The 21,119-nt window shown below is 43.3% G+C and overlaps 1 protein-coding gene across 1 annotated transcript in view; it reads left to right on the forward strand.

Annotated features, from left to right (window-relative positions):
- The first annotated feature begins 901 nt into the window (after positions 1-901).
- The window catches only part of Nt5c3a (5'-nucleotidase, cytosolic IIIA), a 42,452-nt gene continuing 22,234 nt past the window's right edge, over positions 902-21,119 (forward strand). Inside the window, exon 1 of the mRNA XM_051152297.1 lies at positions 902-1,130. Within this exon, the coding sequence (XP_051008254.1) occupies positions 993-1,130 (138 nt within the window). The 5' untranslated portion in view covers positions 902-992. The remainder of the gene's footprint in view (positions 1,131-21,119) is intronic.

Here is a 21,119-nt window from a genome sequence, read left to right on the forward strand (position 1 = left end):
CCTATGTATAGGTATTGGAAGCATGCTGCACCATGACCATCTTGAATCTTTTATTTCTGTGGGACTACTATTTGCACAAGTCATAAATTGTTTTATTGTCGATAATATGTCTTATATCAATTTGGTTTTACACCAGCTAATAAAAATCTTTTAAAAAGAAAAGAAAAAAAGAAAGAATTCTTCTTCCACAGCTATTCGTTCTTGACTTCCTTCGGCTACACATATCAGGCAGAGAGAGCCTGATTAAGCAGCAGCACAAACCTCACAGAATTGAAGCGACTACCCTAAGTATCTCTTGCACAACCTGTCACAACCCACCCACTCCAAGAGAAGCACAGGAAACGAAATCGACCCTTTGAAAGACTCTAGGCAAGTGAGAACAAGTGCAAGACTGGCTGCTCACATTGCTGAGGAACGCACCCTAAGCCGGCGGGGAGGACGGGTCTGAGAAGAGAGGATGTGTAGCTGACAGATCTCCCCCGGAAGCTTAAACCTAGGCCTTCCAACCCCGGATGCTTCTGCGTAACTCAGACGAGGAGCCGCTGAGGCTGCTGGGCATCGTAGTCCATGGTGGCTGAGGCGGGTCAGTTTCTGAGAGGGCTGTTGGGCGAAGTCTCTTTCACTGAGGCAGGGATTTGACTGTTTTCTCATGTTTTTCTGGGATTGTCTTAACTGTGTACTACAGGCATAGGCTAGGATCTGGAGCGCTAGGATTCGGGATTACATGTACTTGTTTTTAGCAGCGGATTACGACGGTTTTCTTCCGGGTCCTTACGGTCTTTCCCGGAGTCAAGGTCAGAGGAAGTCCCGCCCCAGAAGCAGGGGCGGGGTTCCGGACCTGAGCCCCCCCCTTGTCCCCTCCCTTCACCTCTTCTGGGCGGGGCCTCCCCGCTCGGGGCGGAGCTCCGCGCTGGTGTGTGGCGGGCGGCCGCGCCCCTGGGCTCGTCCCCGCAGGACTTGGGCTTTCGCGCCGGGAACACGCGGGCCTGTCCATGGACCGCGCGGCCGTGGCGCGAGTGGGCGCGGTGGCGAGCGCCAGTGTGTGCGCGGTGGTGGCAGGCGTGGTGCTGGCCCAGTACATATTCACCTTGAAGAGAAAGACGGGCCGCAAGACCAAGATCATCGAGATGGTGAGTGCAGGCAGGCGCAGCCCCTCGCACGCGGGCTGCCGAGGCGGCGTGGACCGGCCGCACGCGTGCTGATGCTTGACAATGTCTGTTTGAAAGAGTAGGGTGAACAGATGCTCCGAGATAACTGCCTTTTGCTGCAAAACCCGTTTCTCCATAGCTAATCTCAGGTTGGTACCCGCCTCCAAGAGGTGCAGCTAATCCGATTCAGTAGCCTGTCCTGGTGTCGTTTTCGCATTGTCGGGCTGCCTTGAGTTACGTTATGACAACAGCATTTTCAGTGTTTTTAGAAATATGCCAACCGGTCGGATATTGGAATAGCTGGGGTAGTTGGATATTCTTTCTTGTGTTCTTGTGTCCGTCGCACACAACTCTTGCGAGAATCCTCGAAATGTTGTTCTATTAAGGGTTATTTTACAGCTTCATTAAATTCTTTGTCTCAAGAATTGCATTTGAGATACACATTGGAGTGATTTGTTGTTCCCAGGTTGGATGTGTTCCGTTTAGGTTTTTGTTTGGATGTTACTGTTGTTCGATCGGACTTGAGGTTGATGAGTGTGACTTATTTACTGGAGTACAAGTAAATAAATATCCGGAACTAAAATATAAAGTTGAGAATGTATTATTATTCTAAATAATATTTTAGGTTCACTTATTTTTGGATGAAAAGCTTATTTTCTTTGTATACCTCTTTTTTTCCCAATGTTTGCAAACATTTTGTGTCAGTTTTTCCTGCTTGATGGAGAACTTACATGGCTAAATTGTGTTCTATACTCAAAATTTATAATCCATCAGTGGAAAACAAGCTGATTTTCCTATCTTTCTGTATATATTTAGACTGTAGGTTTGTTTGGGGTTTTTTGTTGTTGTTTGTTTTCTTGGGCCTTTTTTTTTTTTTTTTTTTACAAAATCTTAAGAGTTTGCTTTCATTGTAAAAAGTAGTGAAGGCTCGCCAAGAATGCCAACTTTGTTTGTACTGTTCAAATCAATCCATCTTTGTGTGTATATATAGTGCAGTGTTTTAAATTAGCTATAGCATGTGTCAGCCGCCGCCCCGCCCCCAGCACCTTTTCAGTAGAAAACATGAAGAGAGCTACATTTCCTTACCTTTGTAATTTGAGTTGATTGTTCCTTTATATGGGAGAAGTATTTGGGTGACCCGAAATATGTATTCCAGCCTTGGTTCTTTCTCTTTCTAGTGGTTATGTTTTAGGGGGTCTGCTGTGCCCACCTCCACCCGCTTCCTTCATAGGATTTGTACAACCCAGGGATAGCCATTGACATCGCTGACTACCTAAGCAAAGTATGCTAGTGGAAGACATGACACCACTTGTGATCTGCTGAATCCATGGTGACCCTCTTGACTCAGTCACCTGAGTGCAGGACTATGTTCTTAAGCCACCCTGTCCAACAGGGCATTTTTAAATTCAAAGACATTAGGGAGTTGCTGGTGAGCTATGCATGCCATAGTGGAAATGTCCAGTGACATAGCAAGCTAGATATCCAGAGAAAACCAGTCAGAAGGCACACTAGAAGGATTCAGAGAGATAGGATGAGCCATTTAGTCAAGCTGGCTGACGCGTTCTAATTTAATTATCTTCGCATGTGCTCCCTGAATCTATATTAACATCTGCCCCTACTTACTAACAGAGATTTCAGTATGTATGCACACGCCCTCTATAGTGGGATAGGCTGCAGCTAGGCAAGTGCCCTCCTAGCCCCACCTTCTTCTGCCTTGAATTTGCAGTCCTGCCTCCATTAGGATTACAGGCGTGCACCACCGTGACCGGCTCCAGATTTCTCTTTATCGAACCTACAATCTCTTAAGATTACTGGTTAATTTGCCATAATCAAACACTTTCTCTATGCATTTTATTTTAAAACAATATAGATTCACAGTAGTATGAACAGGTGTTCCGAGATGTCACATACAAACTTCCCTCGTTATTAACATCTTGTATGACTCATGTGATACAGTTAAACAAATATTAACACATTATTAAGTGCCTTTTTTTTAAGATTTCCTTCACTTTTACTAATGTCCTTCTCTGTCCCAGGAGTCACTCTTGGATGCCACATCACACACTTAGTCATCATGGCTCCTTATCTTACCCCACTCTGGCCTCTTGCACGTGTATTCTACCCCTTATCTCTTCTTCGCTGCTGCACTTTCTCAGACTTCCCTTGTCTGCGTCCCTCAGTTTGAACTGCTGCAGTTAGGTATTCTGTAGAATGGCCTTGGCTGGATTTTTATCAGGAGTCTTACTCATGATTAACCAGGGTTGTGAGTTTCGCGGAGGGGGGTGGTTAGGGGCCAGGGCGTGACTAGTGAAAGTGTTACTGTCATGACAGAGGGAGGGCCCTTGCTGTCATCCTAACTTGTAGCCCATAGCCTCTTTTGGAGGTGCCGTTCTCAGCATTCTCCACGGTCAGTAATTTTCCATCTCCTCCTCCATGATCTGCCCTTTAGAAGGAAGTTAGTACCAGAAGCTTGCGTTTACAGTACGGAGTTACAGTTCACATGCGTGCGGGTCAAGTGACTACAGGAACTACTTGGGATCAGTCTGTACTGGAAATTTGGCTGTGCGTCAGTACTGGCTCATAGATATACACCTTATATTTGGAGTTATGGTTCAGTACTACTTTATTTGTTGTTCATATTGTTCCCATTTGACCACTGAGCGCTTTGCCAGTTGGGCGTTAGTTCTTTGTCACATTCCCACTAAGTCAATAAATGTTTTCCAGCTGGAAATAAAATACTGCTGCCCAGTCAATGGTGTGGCAAGAGTGAAAAAGACAGACTAGACTGGGTGTGTGGGTTGTTTTGTTTGGGGACAGAGTCTTCATATATTGCTCTATTGCCTGTGCCGGTCTCAGACTCCCAGACTGAATGCGCCTCCAACACGACCTCCTCAGTGAGCTGGGACGATTTATGTGTGTGATGGTATCTGGCCTGTAGGGCAGAGTTTTTACACAGTATGGCCCATATGCTGCACCTCACCCTGATCTTTTTTTAGTTTTATGCTTCTAGTGACCTACAAGGTTTGAGGTTTTTTTCTGGTAGTGGGGGGGCAGTTAGGAGTTACTTGATTTTTAAAAATTAAATGAAAGGTCAGCAAGATAAGCAAGTAGAGGCATGTGGTGCCAGGCCTGACAACCTTGTTTGGTACCCGGAACACATGAAGTGATGGAGAGAGAACACCAGCTCGCAAATTATCCTGTGATCCCCACACGCTTGGCCCTGGCACATACCTACACATCCTTTCTTTCCCCCACCCAAATAAAATACTAGATGTAATTAAATTTTTTAATGGTACAATATTCAGGCGGTTTAACATTTTATCAATTTCAGTGGTTCTTAGATTTGCTGATTTATTGAAATAGGGTCTTCCTCTTTGTGTAGCTCAGGCTAGCCAGGAACTTGAGAGTCCTCCAGCCTCAGCCTCCAAAATGCTGGAATACAGAATTGCTGTGTCATGCGCAGATACCTAGATTTGTTGTTAATTTCTACACTATCAGGTTTGTTTCCTGCAGCAGTAATGAGTCATTGAGAAAAGGTGAGTCATTTCCTGCTACTTGACCCACAGACAACTTGACAGCAGTTCAAGTTCACCACATAATGTATCTCTGTGAAAAAACATTTTCAAAGAAGTATGTAAAAACATTGCTATATAGATCAGTATTACAAATGAGCATTTACATAGATTTCTTAATTTTCTATACTAGAGGTTGAACCTATTGTGTGCTTGGTAACCCCTTACAAGCCAAGTTACATTTTTATTTGGAGACTGGGTCTCAATGTTGCTCAGGCTGACCTGGAACTTGCAGTTCTCTTGCCTTGTCTTTAGATCAGTGGGGATCACAGAGGTGCACCACTAAGCCTGTGACAGTAGATTTTAGTGGTAAGAAATGGTGAGGAGGCTCCTTGCTTAAGAGCACTTGTTGCTCTTACAGAGGACCTGGGTTTGGTTTCCTGCAGGGACAGGGTGGCTCAACACCATCTGTAACTTCTGTTCTAGAGTATTCAATGCTTTCTGACCTCTTCAGGCAACAGACATGCATGCAAGCAAAACACTCATATGGATAAAATAAATCTCCGCCCCCCCCCCAAAAAAAAAAAAACACTTAAAGAAATACGGTGATGTTTGAATCAGTACTAGATGGAATGTTAGCAAAAAAAAAAAAAAAAAAAAAAAAAAAAAAAATTATTTTTTAAGATAGCAACAAAAATCTCCAAAACAGGATTTGATGCTTCTCATCACTGGAGCCTGTATCCGAAAATTTGTAGGGTGTTTGGATTTCAACAAGCCTATAGACATTGGAATTTTGCTTTTTAATTTTTAAAATTATTATTGTCTGTGTGCGCATGATATGGGAGGGGACAAACACTTGCTTCTGGAGATCGCAGCACAACTTGAGTCTGTTCTGTCCCTTACATGGGCCCTGGAGACCAGACTGTGGTCACCAGATCTGTGCTGTGAGTGCTGAGTGCTTTTCCTCCCTGAGCCCTCTTGTCAGCCCTTGTGTTGTCTTTTAAGGCAGAGTCTTCCTGTGTGGCCAAGAGCCGCATGGAATACAGAACTATCCTGCTTCCGCCTTCCAAGTATATGGCAGAATGCCATGTTTTACATTGATAATCCATAATTGTTGTGTCCCAAACAGTCTTTACTAGGATCCAGGAACCTGTCATCCTCGAAACAAAAAGCTTGCTTGCTGCTGATGGAGTCAGGTTGTCACGGAGCCATGGAACTGCAGAACTTCTGTAGTGACAATATGAGTCAACATCTCTCTGCTCAAGATGTTGGTTAAACATTATCTAACAGATTCTGCTTAATAAGAGTAAATCTTTTTTTTTAAGTTGCATGTATATGTGTGTTCATGCACACGCACCATAACCCGTGTGTGGAATCCGTTCTCTCCTGCCTTTACAAGGGACCTGGGGATGGAACTTAGGCAGCCAGACTTCATGACAACCACTTTTAAAACACTGAGCGATCTTGTCAGTCCCCAAGAATACATGAGTCTTTTAAATTCAGGCATCTTCCCAGAGCTAAATGGCCGTTCCTTGGACTAGCTGCTCAGAGTCAGCTGATACAGAGACTGTGCTCCAACGGCAGAGAAGACTGTGCCTGGCTGGCCAAAAGCATTCTGCTACCACGTGCACGTTTTCTTGGTCTTCTGCTTTAGCTTTAATATTTGTTCAGATTTATCAAGCTATATTTGTCTTTATAGTTTTTAAGACTTAAGAAGGAAAGAGAGATAAGTAGGTTGGTAGGTAGGTAAGTAGCTGTGTGTGTGTGAGACAGAGAGAGAGAGAGAGAGCGCAAAGGGGTTTTGTAAGCGGGTATACAGTGTCTTTTCCCTTGTTTAGGCATTTACTACTGGATACCTTTGTAGAGCCCAGTAAAGATGGGAACACTGAGGCAAATAGGTCAGGACCAAAACCCTTACTTTTCAGCTTCTAAGTGGTGTGGCCTTATGTGGGTTACCTGCCCTCACTATACCTGAGCAAACTGTAACTTGTAAAGTTCCTATCTCTAAGCTGGGGATTCTTTTCCAAGTCAGAAAAAGAAGGGTACTGTTACAGGCTGAGTAGGTCGTTTGTGGCATTAGTCTGATACAGACTAAATAAAGTTGTGTCTAAAGCAAAAGCAAGGTAAACACCTAGAAAAAGGGGCACAAAGAGGCTGCGCTGAAGGCAGCGGAGCCCCAAATGTAGGTATACCTGACGGTGCTTCAGGGGGGTGCCTTCCCAGACGTTCAGGTCCACGTGCACCGCCTTACGCTTGGCTCAGAAAGTGCCTGTGCTTGTGGTCCTGCCTCCCCTGCAGTTCCGCACAGGCCCTAGACCAGTTCTAGGTCAGACTTGTTGCTTTTGTGATGCTTGGATTGAATCTATCAGCCAATGCCTCCTGTTTTATCTGTTGGAAAAGACAAGCAACTAAAATGCAGGAAAAACAAAAGATTAAAATGCATGTGGAGAGAGCCAAAGAAAAAAGCTTTATTGAGGCAGACTACAGCTCCTTTCAGGTTGGACATTTCTGACCTTGAGGTGGGGAGGCCCCTGAGTCCTCCCATCTTCTTATCATCTTCCCCAAATGTTTGTTCTTGAGCAGCCTTCCCTCACATGAGAAAAGAAGTGGCCTCTCAGGAAGCCCTCCTACTATCTCTTTTCTCTACAGCCTTGTAACCTTCCCACATAGATCTTTTTTTAATTGAGTATTAAAGACATTAGTGTGCTTTTGTTGATTAGCTTTTGTTTTGTTTTATGCTTTTTTGCATTTTAAAAATGGGGTGTGTGTGTGTGTGTGTGTGTGTGTGTGTGTGTGTGTGTGTGTGTGTGTGTGTTTTAGTTTCATGTTTGTGGGTGCCATACAGGCCAGACATCGACATTGGGAGTTTTCCTCTGTTGCTGTCCACTCCATTTTTTTTTTTTTTTTTTTTTTTTTTTTTTTTGAGACAGGGTCTCTCACTAAACTTAGAGCTGTGGTTTTAGCTGGACCATCTGAATATTAAGTCATCCACCCCCCCATAAGACCTCCTCCTCTCCTCAGCACACTCCCCATGCCCCCCCGTATGTCCCTACCCCTACCTCCTGAGTGCTAGGATTAAAGGCATCCATCACCACCTGGGCAAATATTTTGTGTGCTAAGGCACTTGGATTTTGTGCTTAGTAAACTGCTGTCCTCTACAGGCATGTTCTCTGACTGAGAGCCTGTTCAACACCGCCATTCTGTGGGTGCTACAGTTATTTTCTCTGCAGTTAACGGTTGCCAGTGATAAGGGATGGAAGAGAGACTAATAGCCTCTTCTCATCTCCTTCTCCTTTTTCAACCTACTCAGGGTGGCTTTGGACTTGGAAGTGGGACGTCACTGAGGAAATCTTTGAAATTTAGATATTGTCTTGAGTCGCAAGTTAATAGATAAGACTTGATGTTGTGAACGCAGAGCTCACATACGGACAGCACATAATCTACCAGTCAGCCATATTCGCAGCTTCGAACAAGATATTTAAAGTTGGCTTTTGGGGAGCTAGGAAGATGCCTCCATGGGTAAAATGCCTGTCAACAAGCATGATGACCTCAGGGTCATCCCTGGGACCCTGCATGTGCCAGCTGCCCTCCGACCGCCACATGTACATGCAGAGGGGTTTTCTTGGGTTCGGTTGGGTTGGGTTTGGATTTTGGTGGTTTCTCTGCTTGTTTTTTGAGGTACAGAGGATTGAACTCGGGGTCTCACCCATGGCTAGGCAGGTGTATATATCCTGCTCTCACCTATAGATCCCTAGCCTGTAAACTGAATCTCCGTCCCTATGTCCTCTGTGTACACAACACATTTCCTGTGATATACCACTTACTTACTCTCAGCCCTTGAGATTTGTGTGGGTTTTTTTTTAAACTGGGGTGTGTGGGTGTGGATGTGGGTGTTTATATGTGTGTATGTGTGTTTGTGTGTGTTATTATTGCTCTTCTCAGCACCGGGAGTTCAATACACTAGGAAACCATTCTACTTCTGAGCTACACCCCCAGGCCCAGTGTTGAGCACCCTTAGAACAAACCCTCGCCTCATCTTTACTCCATGCCTAGGAAGTTAGCCTTGTTTTCCTTAAATGAAAATAAAAGTTGTGTCTGTGTAAAGTATAGTATTTTTCTGGCAGTTATCTGTTTGTTTGCTTATTCATATTTGAGATGGTGCCTCTGAAGATACGCCTGCTCAGCCTCCACAGTGATGTGCCAATTACTCAGCTCTAGAAAGCCTTTGTCTCAAAACAGGTGTGAAATCATCTTAAAAGCTTGTTTAAAGATACTCATGCCAAATCCTCTTTCCAGCACAGTGTAACAACTGCTAGATGATACAGTGCATTCAGTGCCTATTAAACAATGACTTCTTAACCTGGGTGTGGTGGTACACGCAGAGGCAGGACAGATCAAAGTGCATTCAAGGCCAGCCTGGTCTATAAAGAGTCCAGGACAGCCAAGGCTACACAGAGAAACACTGTCTTGAAAAACCAAAACAAAAAACAAACAAAAAAAAAAAGCCAACAACAACAAAAGCAACAAACAAGAAGTTGGCTTCCTGCCATGCCATGTGAGCTGTGAAGCCTGATGAGCCGAATTCCAAAGGAAAGAGCATGGGGGAGTTTGGTAACAGAGGGCCTGCCTAGCAGGCATGCTGCTGAGTTCAGTCCCAACAGTACAAATTAAAACAATGGTAAGGGGATTGTAGAGATGGCACAGCCAGTTAAGAGCACTGATCTTCTAAAGGACCCGGGTTCTAGTCCCAGTTCCCACGTAGCAGCTCAGTAACTGTAACTCCAGTTCCTGAAGACTCTAGGCATTCACATAGGGCACATACATAAATGCAGCTAAACACATACTTTTTTTAATGGAGAGCAGTGAATGTATGCATACATGCTTTTCTCAGCCTGATCCAAGTGGTTAAAGGGTTACAATTCCATTCCGTGTGCATAAGCCTCATTTTTTTCCCATTTGCTTTATCCCAATGATTAGTTATTTCATACCTCGCTTTGTTTTTTGTTTTACCTGCCTTGACACATTTGAACTCTGTAAAGCTCTTCTCTGCATAAGAACTAGTGTGAAATTTATTGCCATATTCTATCTATTAATAGGCATGTGTTTTACAAATAACTGCAGAGCCAAGTTATGATTTACAGAGGCATGTCTAACTCTAGTTCCTTGTGCTATGCTTACAGGCCATGATTTCTTATTACCCTAGAAAATGAACTGAGATATGATAGTTTAGTAGATGTAGGAATGTTGAGGAGGACCAGGTATTGTCCTAGAAACTGAGGTTTAGAGATGAGCATTTTTAAAGGAGGCCATGTCTTCTGGGTAGCGTGATATCTGATGAAGATGAAGGAGATCCGCTTGTAATTTGATACACCATGATCTCCCTTGCTTTCAGGTCTTTAATTTTTCAAGCCTCAGGAAGGAAAGGCAAGAACCTCAGTAGTAAGCCAAGAGCCAAGACAGGCTACCAGAACTCTGGCAGTAAAACAAGACCCCTGAGAGACTACCAGGACCCTGGGGAAACCTGAGGAACTATCAGGACCCCCAACAGTAGGGTAAAGGCCCAGTCAGGAGTAGGGGCAATGAGAGGTAGACACCTCACAAAGATATCCATGTCAACTTACGCAGTGGTTTGAATGAGCATGGCACCATAGGCTCATATGTTAAATGCTTGGTCCCCAGTTGGTGGAACTACTAGGAAGGATTAGGAGGTGTGTCCTTGTTCACAGAAGCGTTTCCCAGGGATGGACTTTGGGGTTCCCAAAGTCCACACCATTTCCTGTAAGTTCTTTCTTGTACTTGTGGATCAGATATAAGCTGTCAGCTACTGCTCCAGCAAGCCATGCTGGCCTGCCTGCCTGTCTTCTGCCATCTTGTATTCCTCGGCGTGATGGTCGTGGGCCCTCCCACTCCAGAACCACGAGCCCCAAACTAAATGTTTTCTTTTTGTAAGTTGCCGTGGCCATGTTGTTTTGTTACACCAACAGAAAAGTAACTACTACAGCTTACCTCTCACGTGCCAGGATTTTACACTGTGTGTGTTTTTAATATGATTCACTTCATATTAAGTAGAGGGACTCACTGAGATTCACATGAAGCCAGAATCTTTTGTTTTGTTTTGTTTTTTGTTTTTTGAGATAGGGTTTCTCTGTGTAGCCTTGGCTGTCCTGGACTCACTTTGTAAACCAGACTGGCCTCGAACTCACAGTGATCCACCTGTCTCTGCCTCCCGAGTGCTGGAATTACAGGCATGCTCCACCATGCCTGGCCCTTGAAGCCAGGATCTTAAACCAAGGAAAATAGCTTCAGGATGGGTCAGCAGGAACTGGGAGTTGGATTTCTTAAGAAAAAGATAGCACATGCTTTAGACTTAAGTAGGAGTAAAGAGAGAAGAGGGGAGATTGAGAGAGGTTTGCGTGTTTTAACAATAGCTTTGTGTGCGTGTGTCTGATTTTGTAATTATGCTTTTCAGAAGATACAACCTAGATGTGAGTTCAAAGGTGAAACAAAGTTTGAAAATTAAGAACTATGAACTTTTTCCTCTTATCTTAATTAAGATAAGAGTTTCCTTTTCAAAAATGAAGGTGGTTTATGAGGAACATTTTTCAAGTTTGAGCAAGAGGGAAGTACTGATAAAAATTAATCCCAAAGGTCACAGACTTTAAGAAGAACAAACAAATCTAATTTGTGTGAATATGTCTTCAAGGAAATAGGAGATGGCACTGGTATTTGAAGAGTAGCAGCCAGGTTTGAAGGAAATGTATTGTAAGCATGGTAAACTCTTGACCTTGACCATATCTTTGTAGCCAACTCTCTTTTGTGGAATCGTCTGAGCATACTAGGCAGGTGCTCTGCCACTGAGCAATATGCCCAGCCTCTGAGAGGACCTCAAACTCCCAAATGAGCAAATATTTCAGAAGTGTTTATAGCGTGCTATATGACTTTGTTCTTCTAAGTCACATTTGTCATGCTTCCTTTGTGTTATCTTCATGCCACAGTTAACCACATTTCCAGCCCTGATGACAAGTTTCATCTCTTATCTAGTGAGTTTAGAATTACTTCCTGAAACAATTATTGTTCTTTTTTTCTTGTTCCTTTTGCTGTATTCATCTGTGTGACCAGTGTCAAGCTAGTTCCTAATGTTCTTTAATTTGTTTGAACACTCCTTACACCCTGTTACTTTCCATATTTGTATTAACAGCCTAACCATTGATTGGGGGTTGTCTTTCCTTAGCAGAGTAGTGTTTACCACCTTTCCAAGGCTCACAAAAGCTGCTTACATAAATCATAGCAACCAGAGAACAGGGAGCATTATTTTTTAAATGCAGCTCTCCCACCTGCTAGTGATTTAAAGAATGCAAATTATGTAGTCCTAGCTCATATACACAATCTGAACCAGAAAGTCTGAAAGGACCAGCAGTCTGAAGGTTTTGATTGCTTGGTTTTCATTTGGTTGTTGTTTTTTGAAAGGAGTCTTAGGACTGTAGTCTAAGCTGGGCTCAACTCCTCCTGCCCTATAGGAGATTCCATACAGATATGCATTCTCAGGGCTAGCCAGCCCTCTGCTTAAAGAATCGCTTGTGTTTTAAAGTTGTCGGGACTTTCACGTTACTTTTAGATTTATTACAAGATATTTACTTTAAAAGTTTTTTCCTTTTTAATTGTGTGAGCACGTACACATATAAGTGCAATGCTTTCAGAGGCCAGAAGAAAGTATCAGACCCCCTGTAGCTGGAGTTACAGGCAGTTGTAAGGTGCCTGACATGGGTGCTGGGAACTGAACTCAGGAAGAGCAGCCTGTGCTCTTAACTGCTCAATGACCTCTTCAGCTGCTAGTATCTCAGTATTTTACCTTTTGATGCAACTGTGAGAGAGATTGATCTCCCTATTTCTTTCTTAACATGATTGTTATTGGTAAATAGCTACTGATTTTGTGTGTTACTTTTGTATACCCATATTTCACTGAAAGTGTTTGTGCTAAGAGTTTTCTGATGGGCCCCTTGTAATCTTACATATAGAATCATTTCTCCTGCAAATAACGATACTGTGACTGCTAACTTTCCTTTTTGTGTCCCTTTCGTTTCCTTCTTTTGTCTAAGCTAAGACTTAAAGCGCTATATTTTAGTAAGAGTAGAGAAAGTAGACGCCTGTGTCTTAGTCCTAATTTTGTGGAAATACTTTGATTTTCCTCCCTTTGGTATAGGTTGGCCATAATGTGTTGCATTTAGCCTTTATTCTGCTGAGAAATGCTTGTTCTGTTCCTAATCAGCAAGATAGGGTGATGTTCGTTCTCTTGAATTTCTTCTTTAGGATTACATCTAATTTATTTTTCATGGACGATTTACTTTCTGAGTAGCAACTTTTGTTGTTGTTTTTTGTTTTGTTTTGTTTCGAAACAGGGTTTCTCTGTGTAGCCTTGGCCGTCGTAGACTCAATTTGTAGACCAGGCTGGCCTCGAATGATCCGCCTGCCACTGCCTCCCCGAGTGTGGGGATTAAAAGGCATGCACCACCACGCCATGATTTTGGGGGTTTTGTTTTGTTTTGTTTTGTTGGTTTTTTCGTGGTTAGCAACTTTTAAGAGTTATACAACTTTGATTTTTCATGTTTCTTATGTTTTTGTAATCGGACTTGTACATCTGGGGTTCAGGCATTTCTTAGATTTTCTTTCTTTTTTTCTTTCTTTCTTTGTTCCTGCATTCTTCATTGGAAGTATTTGCACTGTTCAAAGGGGACTAGAGTGTAATTGGGTTATAGTCTCTCTCTCTCTCTCTCTCTCTCTCTCTCTCTCTCTCTCTCTCTCTCTCTCTCTCTCTCCATTCTCTTTCTTTTCTTCGTGCTGGGTTAGGTTGCAGTTCCAGCAGAATGGACAAGAGTTCTCTTTTGTCCACGTCCTCACTAGCATTTGTTCTCGTTTTGCAATGACTGCCATTCTGACTGGGGTAAGATGAAATCTCAATGTAGTTTTATTTTGTATTCTCTGATGGCAAGTGTGGTGGTTAATTTGCTGAAGAGTCTTTGTACCGTTTTTTAAAAAGTAATTAATAAAATCCAGAATGAATTTTAGTATTATTAAACTGATGTTTTTCTCTGAGCACATCTTAAGTTGGCATTACTAAAATCTAGACATACAGAACAGAAGTTAAAATGAACTTGGAGTCTGGGGCTGTAGCTCAGTTGGAGAGAATTTGCCTGGCTTGCAGGAAGCCCTGGGCCAATCCCTATCACCACATAAACCAGTTGTTATGGCACGCTCTTGTAATGCCATCAGCATTCAGAGGTTCCAGACCATCATCAGCTACATGAAACTCCGTCTCAGAAAATGGGAGGAAGAGAAGAGAAAGAACAGCACTTCAACTTGTAGAACTGTATAAAATCTTCACAAAGGTTTTTGGCTTAGCCTTAATTTTCAAAAATAACATAGCTGAAATGTTCCCTATAGGATTTTCTGCAAAATCCTTTTCTTTCTTACCCTTTTTTGCTTTAAAAGTAATTTCAGTATTGAAATAATTTAGAGGTCTCACACACATACATGAGACCCTTTATTTTAAACGTTGGTTGTGCTGGGAATGGAACTCAGGGCCTGGCATGTGCCAAACAAGGACTCTACTATTGAGCACTTGTCCCATAATTATCTTAATCTTCATTTAGTTATTTATTCATTATTTTAGCTTGAGAGAAGGTCTCAAATTCGTGATCCTCCTGCCTTAGCCTGCTGAGGGCTGGTTTTGTTGCCAGCTGGGTAGTTTGGAAGGGATTTGTTCAGAGCCTGAAGGCCTCTCTCTGCTGGTGCCACAGGTGCCTCACCAGTTCTATACATTGGGATTTGGGGATGGGGATCCTTTCTTTCCTTTCTTCTCTCTCTCCCTCTCTCTCTCTCTCTCTCTCTCTCTCTCTCTCTCTCTCTTAGACAGGTTCTTACTATGTACCCCAAACTGTTCTAAAAATCACTGTATAGACAAGAGTGGCCTCACACTTGGAATCCTCACAGACTCCCCAAGTTCTCGGATTGATTTGGGTCCTTTAAAGCTAGCTAATCTTCAACTAAATTTAAATTGGAGGGGGATTGCTCTTAGAGTCATTTTTTTTATCCAAATAATTCTGTTCTGGAAGAGGAAACTTACTAGGTACATTGTTCAAGCTTGTGGATGGACAGGAGACATTTACCAAGGCTAGGTTGGTACCTCACGCCTATAATCCTAATACTTTGGAGGCTGAAGCAGGATGATTCCGACAAATTCTAGGCTACTCTAGGTTATATAATGACTTCCAGGCTAGCATCCGCTCCTGCATGAGATGCTGTCTTAAAGTAAAAAGGAGGAGGAAGAAGAACAAGAACCAAAGCAGTAAAAGCAAAACAGCAGGAAAAGTCACTGAAAGGGACCCACCCTGTGCACGGGTGACAGGAAGCTGGACTGTGGTTCATGAAATGGAGGGACCCACCCTGTGCACGGGTGACAGGAAGCTGGACTGTGGTTCATGAAATGGAGGGAACCACCCTGTGCACGGGTGACAGGGAGATGGACTGTGATTCATGAAATGGAGGGAACCACCCTGTGCATAGTTGACAGGGCACTGCACTGTGGTTTGTGACACTTCTCAGAAAGGTGATTACTGCCCTTTCTTAGGTGGCCTAGGCCATTATGTTGAAGTTCATGGGTGTCAGTCAGCAAGATACTTAAACCAGAACAAAGAGAGTGAGGTGGCCTTTTCTTTTCTCCTGTGCCCTCTAGCTCCGAACATTTCGTGCCTTGGACTGACAGGCATTTCACCACTGTGTAAATGTTGTGTGAGAACCTTACCTGAGAGATTGTTTTGCTCCCGTTAAAGCATCAGCCATGGCCTAGCAGGTGGCACTTGGGAGGCAGAGAAAATGGAGCTCTGTGCGTTCCAGGCTAGCCAGAATTACATAGTGAGACTCTGTCTCTAAAGTAAATGAGTTAGTTATTTAATTAAATAAACAAACAAAAGTCATTAAGTACAATTAAAAGACAAACAAAACGCCCAGCCTGCAGGACCGTCTGTGCGGTACAGCATTCTGTCAGCAGGTGGCAGGCTTCTCCCGCAGCGGGCACTGCACTTTTCCTGTGTGTTGTTGGAGATAGAACCCAGAGGTTGAGGCGTGCTAGAGGGGCAAGAGCTGTACAGTGAGCTAGCTACCTCCGACCCTAGTGATAGGTATTTTAATTTTTTTCCTTTGTGTATAGTCACTGCCTGAAGCGTATGTACTGCCTTCCTCCCTCCCTCCCTTCCTTCCTTCCTTCCTCCCTCCCTCCCTCCCTCCCTCCCTCCCTCCCTTCCTCCCTCCCTCCCTCCCTCCCTCCCTCCCTTCCTTCCTTCCTCCCTCCCTCCCTCCCTTCCTTCCTTCCAAGACAGTATTTCACTATCTTCATTCACTATGTAGCTTTGGCCTTGTCCTCACAAAGATCTGCCTATTATGCCTCCTGAGTGCTGGGGCTGTGGGTATGAGCAGCTCTGCCTGGCAGGTTATGTACTCTTATGTAAACCCTCAGTTACTTAACCATTGAGCTTTAAATTGTATACAAGTATGCAACAGTCAGTTATGGCAGACTTGGTTGTCTTTTTGTCGTTTTGCTTTATATGCTGGTTGCCTTCTCTCCCTCTCATTTTCTTAAACTTACTAGCATATGAAAGACACGAAACTTTCTTGCAGCGGCTGAGGGGTTGCTTAATCTGTTTGGTAAGTTCCTTCTTATAAGTAGGTGGAAACAGCATGGCCTGAAAGGCTTTCTGTGCTCCCAGTTGTCTCCTCTGCCTTGTCATATCACAGGGTCTCATTTATATTACTCTACATGCCCTTCTATTTGGGAATTTGGGAATGTAGGTTGGAGACCACATTAAGAATATCATAATCTAAGCAGCTGTGGCATGCACACCTGTAGTTCAAGCTACTTGGAGCCTAAGATACAGGATTACTCGAGCCTGTTGAGAAAAGAATAAATGTCGCAATTATTTAAAAACACCATATTTAAAGGGTTTACTTATGTACAGGACTATTATTTATACATATGGGTGTTATGCCTGCATGTGTGTGCCTGAAACCCACGGAGGTCAAAAGAGGGCCTCAGATCCCCTGGAACTGGAGTTACAGATGGTTGTGAGCTGTCATGTGTGTGCTGGGAACACAATTAGCCCTCCACAACAACAGCCTCTGCTCTTAACAACTGAGCCGTTGTTCCAGCCCTCAAATCCCTGTGTTCTTATATGCAGCTTCCTCAGGAACAATGGTTGGTTAGTACATCTGTCAAGGTCTGTCTGTCAAACTTGTCACAATTTTAAAAGAACAAATGAGTCTTTTTTTTTTTTTTCCAAGAGGAAAAGACAACATCTTTTACTCAGGGGAAAAAATAACCCCTGAACAAATGAGTCTTATTAGATGGATTCTTATCAAGACAGACTGGAGCCACTTGAGAACTGCTAAGCCTTGTACGTGCTGAAATGTAAAACTGAAACTCCTGGACAGTAATTTGCAGAAAGAAAAGAAAAAGACTAGAAGTAGGTATGGTATAGGGCCCATACCTATAGGGTATTCCCAGCACCTCGAAGGCTAAGGAAGGAAGGTAGTAAATGCAAGGCTGGCCTGGGGCTACATAGGGAAACCCTATCTAAGACACTACAATGGTACTGAAACTGAAAAGCAGTAGAAACTGATTCTCTTTGGACTGAGCGCATGGACTTAGGCGTTATTTGCCTAACTCACGGTCTAGCTGTAATTATTAGCACAACTGTCTGTTAACTTAAGCTGATTCTAGCTGTCTGGAACTTAGGTAGTTACTGATTCCAGGTAATGCTAGTGACAGTCACTACAGAAAACAATGAAAGAAAGTCATCTGAGATCCCACCCTTCGTCTCTGATCACCTATTGATACTGATTTGCTTGTGTTGGCTAGTATAGCGTTCAGTCTAGTTTATTGTGGAATTAGTCCTGTTCCATCTTCCTGTGCTTTTTCTGTTTTTATTTTGTGACAGTCTCACTGTCGCCCAAGCTAGCCTGTAAATCAATGGTCCTTCTGTCTCCGCATCCCACTACAGGCTTGGAATCTTCGCAGAGCCTCCCGCATACTAACTACCGTGCATGTTTCTCACTGAGCCATGCTTGTTATGTGTTGTTGCTGTTGGGAGGCATGGAAATCTTGCTGTGAGAGGCAACTCTGTGTCTGTTGTGTTCTTCCTTTTAGGTGTATCAGATAGCATGTGCCAAAATCTTACCTTATATGCCCTATACAAAATATCAATTGGCTGCATTTAGTGTTTCTTTTGAGCAGAGTACAAACTATATGCTATGGAAAGTCCAAGTTACAAAGATGTTTCCATCTAGTTCTGTTTTAGGCACAGAGAGCCATTCAGCTACAGTTAAGTGGAAACAAGGATTTGAGTGATAGAAATCTCGGAATACCAGGGTATGGTACATTTAGCATGAACCATGCAAAGGTTTTTAACTAAAAGAAAAGGTGCAGACTGTTAAAGAATGTGCTGGACTTTCTCAAAGGAAGTTTGAGTCTCAAGCCACTGAGGTTTGGGGAAAGGTCTTAGTACCTGTTGAGATGGAGCTGTAGGCTCTCATAATCCACCAGCCAGGTTACCAAGCCACCAACCAGCCCCAGAGGTTACAAGTGTGTGTCACCATACCCAGCTTTTTAAAATGGGCCTGGTTCTGAGTGGGAGAAAGTGCCCTGGCAGATGCTTGAGCCCAGCCCTATGCAGTCCTGTCTTTGGCATCGGAATTCCTCACCTAGTGCTTGCCATTAGGAGGGACATGGGTGGCTTTAGCCAGGCCCTTCACAGTGCACCATGACAGTCCATCCCACTGCTGCCTCTGACTTCCAGCTTCTTTCTAGCCCTTCTCAGAAAACAGTGGAAACACTATTTGAAAGAACACTGAATTCGTGTTGATTGTTTTGTGGTTCTGAGGTTCAAATTCAGGGCTTCATGAATGCTAAGCTGCTGGATTGCATCCCCAGTCCTCAGAATTGTTTATTTATTTTAATTATTTTTTACATATAATGCATTTTGACCACTTCTCTCCACCAGATCCTCTGTACCTCCCTACCCACTCAACTTTGCTCTTGTTTATTCTCATTTATATTCTCCCTGTCTCCCTTCCCCTTTCTCTCTCTAAACAAAAAAGAAAAAACACAAAAAAATCAAAACAAACAAGCAAAAGACCAATAAGACAAAAAAAAAAAAAAAAAAAAGGCTAAAATGGAATAAAAAGTCCTCAGCAGTACCACTGAATGTTTTGGGTTGGCCAGCTACTCCTGAACTCCTGAGCACACACCCTCTCTGAAGTGCTACATTGGAGAAAATTCACACCCGAAGGGTGTCGATTTCAGATACCTTCTTGGTTAGGAGAGAGACCCTTGTGGCTAGAACCTGGGCAGGTCTTGTGTGTGCTGCTAGTCTCTGTGCGCTCATACATGCGTCAGTCCTGTTGGAAGTGTCTGGAAGGTGGAGTCATTATTCAGTACTTTCTGTGTCATGCAGTTTTGAGTTTGGGTGTGGGTATGTGTGCGTACTATATATGTTTGAGTGTCCACAGACACTACCATGGTGTGGACATCAGAGAACAATTTCCTTTTGTGGGTTAGTTTTTTGTTTTTTCCTTCTATTATGGGTCTTGGGGATGGAACTTAAGTAGTCAGGATTTTTATCTGCTGAGCCATCTTAGAAGCCAAACATTCTTAGGAGTATATTTCTCAAGCACTCTGATGTAAGCTTGTGTACATAATTGCCCACAGTGGCACAAAATGATTTTAAAAATCATTGGAGCTTTTGTACATAAAGCTTATCACATAAAGGTAATAAGTGGCTTTGTTTCTCCAGATTCCATATTGCTTCACTGTAAAGAAGGGAAGGTGTAAGGTTCCCTCAGGCTGACCTCGTTGGATCAGACTGCCTGTCAGGGGCTCTTGCGAGCTTCAGGACTGGCAGTGCAAAAGCCCTAAGCAAACATTACTCAGTCTTTGATAAATCTAAGTCCTTCAAGGAGGGATTTCTATTTCTTTGTTTTAGACAAGATATTGCCAGGTAGCCTTTGTGGTCTGGAGCTTGGGAATGTTTCTGCCTCAACTTTGAAAAACTGGGTATGCTGTGAAGCACCGGGATCACAGGACAGGTCTTGATACATTATTGGCCAGGATTCTCTTCAGCTTTCTTGATTATGGACAAGATTAATGCCACTTGCTGCTGATATTTAAACACACCATGTCTTTCCCAAGGAAATCATTTATTTTCTGAACCTCAGGCTATAAAAGAAACCTGTTAGAGCTGCCGTGGATCCTATCCTCTGCCCTATTTTAGACATCCTGGGTCTGTTGCTACTCCTTGGCAGCTATACACCTTACCTCACTTAGGAAATGTAAGAATAGTGGCATGTGACATGCAGGGTGATAGGCATGGAGTGTAAGGAATGTCCACACACTTAGAACTTAGTACAGTTTATTTAGTCATGTCATTTAGTTATTTATTTTCTCACTGCTTGGAATCCAACCAGGACCCTATGTATTCTGTGCAGTCACCCTGTGTGCTGAGCTACACCCACAACAGAAGCTAGTAAATTTTAGCCACTAATAATATTTTGTTTTAATGTTCCTAAGACAGGGTCTTACTGTAGCATCTACAGCCAGGCCAGTGACCCACCTACTCTTTCCTCCCATATACTGGGATTACAGGCTTGAACCACCATGTCCAGCAATGATCACTTCTAAAGGTTTCATACATCTTTATGTCATGTGTGTGTCACAATGTGTTCACCTCTCTGATAATTTTGTTGTGTTAGTAGTTCCAGGGATAGAGCCCGGGGCTCTGTACATGCTAAACAAACTGTGCTGCTCAGCCTCCGCCCCACCCCGCCCCCACCTGATTTATACTTTGTTACTGGTCCTTGTTTTGTTTGTTTTGTTTCTGAGATAGTATCCCTGTAGCCTAGGTATCCAACTCTTCAGAGGGGGATGACCTTGAATCCCTAATCCTCCTGCCTCTACCTCCCAAGTGCTGGATTACAAGCATTAGCCACTACACCCATCTCTCTCCCACGTGAAGAATCACCTAGGTGTTGTCAGTACAGCTGCTTGCAGTTTCCTAAGTATTGCAAGCAAATCTACAGACTATGGTTTTACAGCTGTGTCTTTGTGTAGAACCATACCTCCTTAGGATAAGTTACTAGACAGTAACAGGTGTGTCAGCGGAATGCTTTTGTCTGCAGCTTTCAGGCATGGTTCTAAATATTTCTCTGAAAAGGTGTGGAAGTGTAACTCCAAAATGCCTCTGTCAAAGGAGGTAATTTAGGGCAGATTAGTTAGCTTTTTTTCTCTCTCTCTCTGTGAATTCCCATCAGTAATTAGGTGTAATAGATCCTCCTCTTGGAGCAATGTTTTGTTAATGAGCCTTATTAAACCTTATTATAGTAAGACAGCAGTGCCCGGGGCTGGAGAGATGGCTCC

Source organism: Acomys russatus, chromosome 10 (assembly GCF_903995435.1).
Source record: "Acomys russatus chromosome 10, mAcoRus1.1, whole genome shotgun sequence".
Classification (NCBI taxonomy): Eukaryota; Metazoa; Chordata; class Mammalia; order Rodentia; family Muridae; genus Acomys; species Acomys russatus.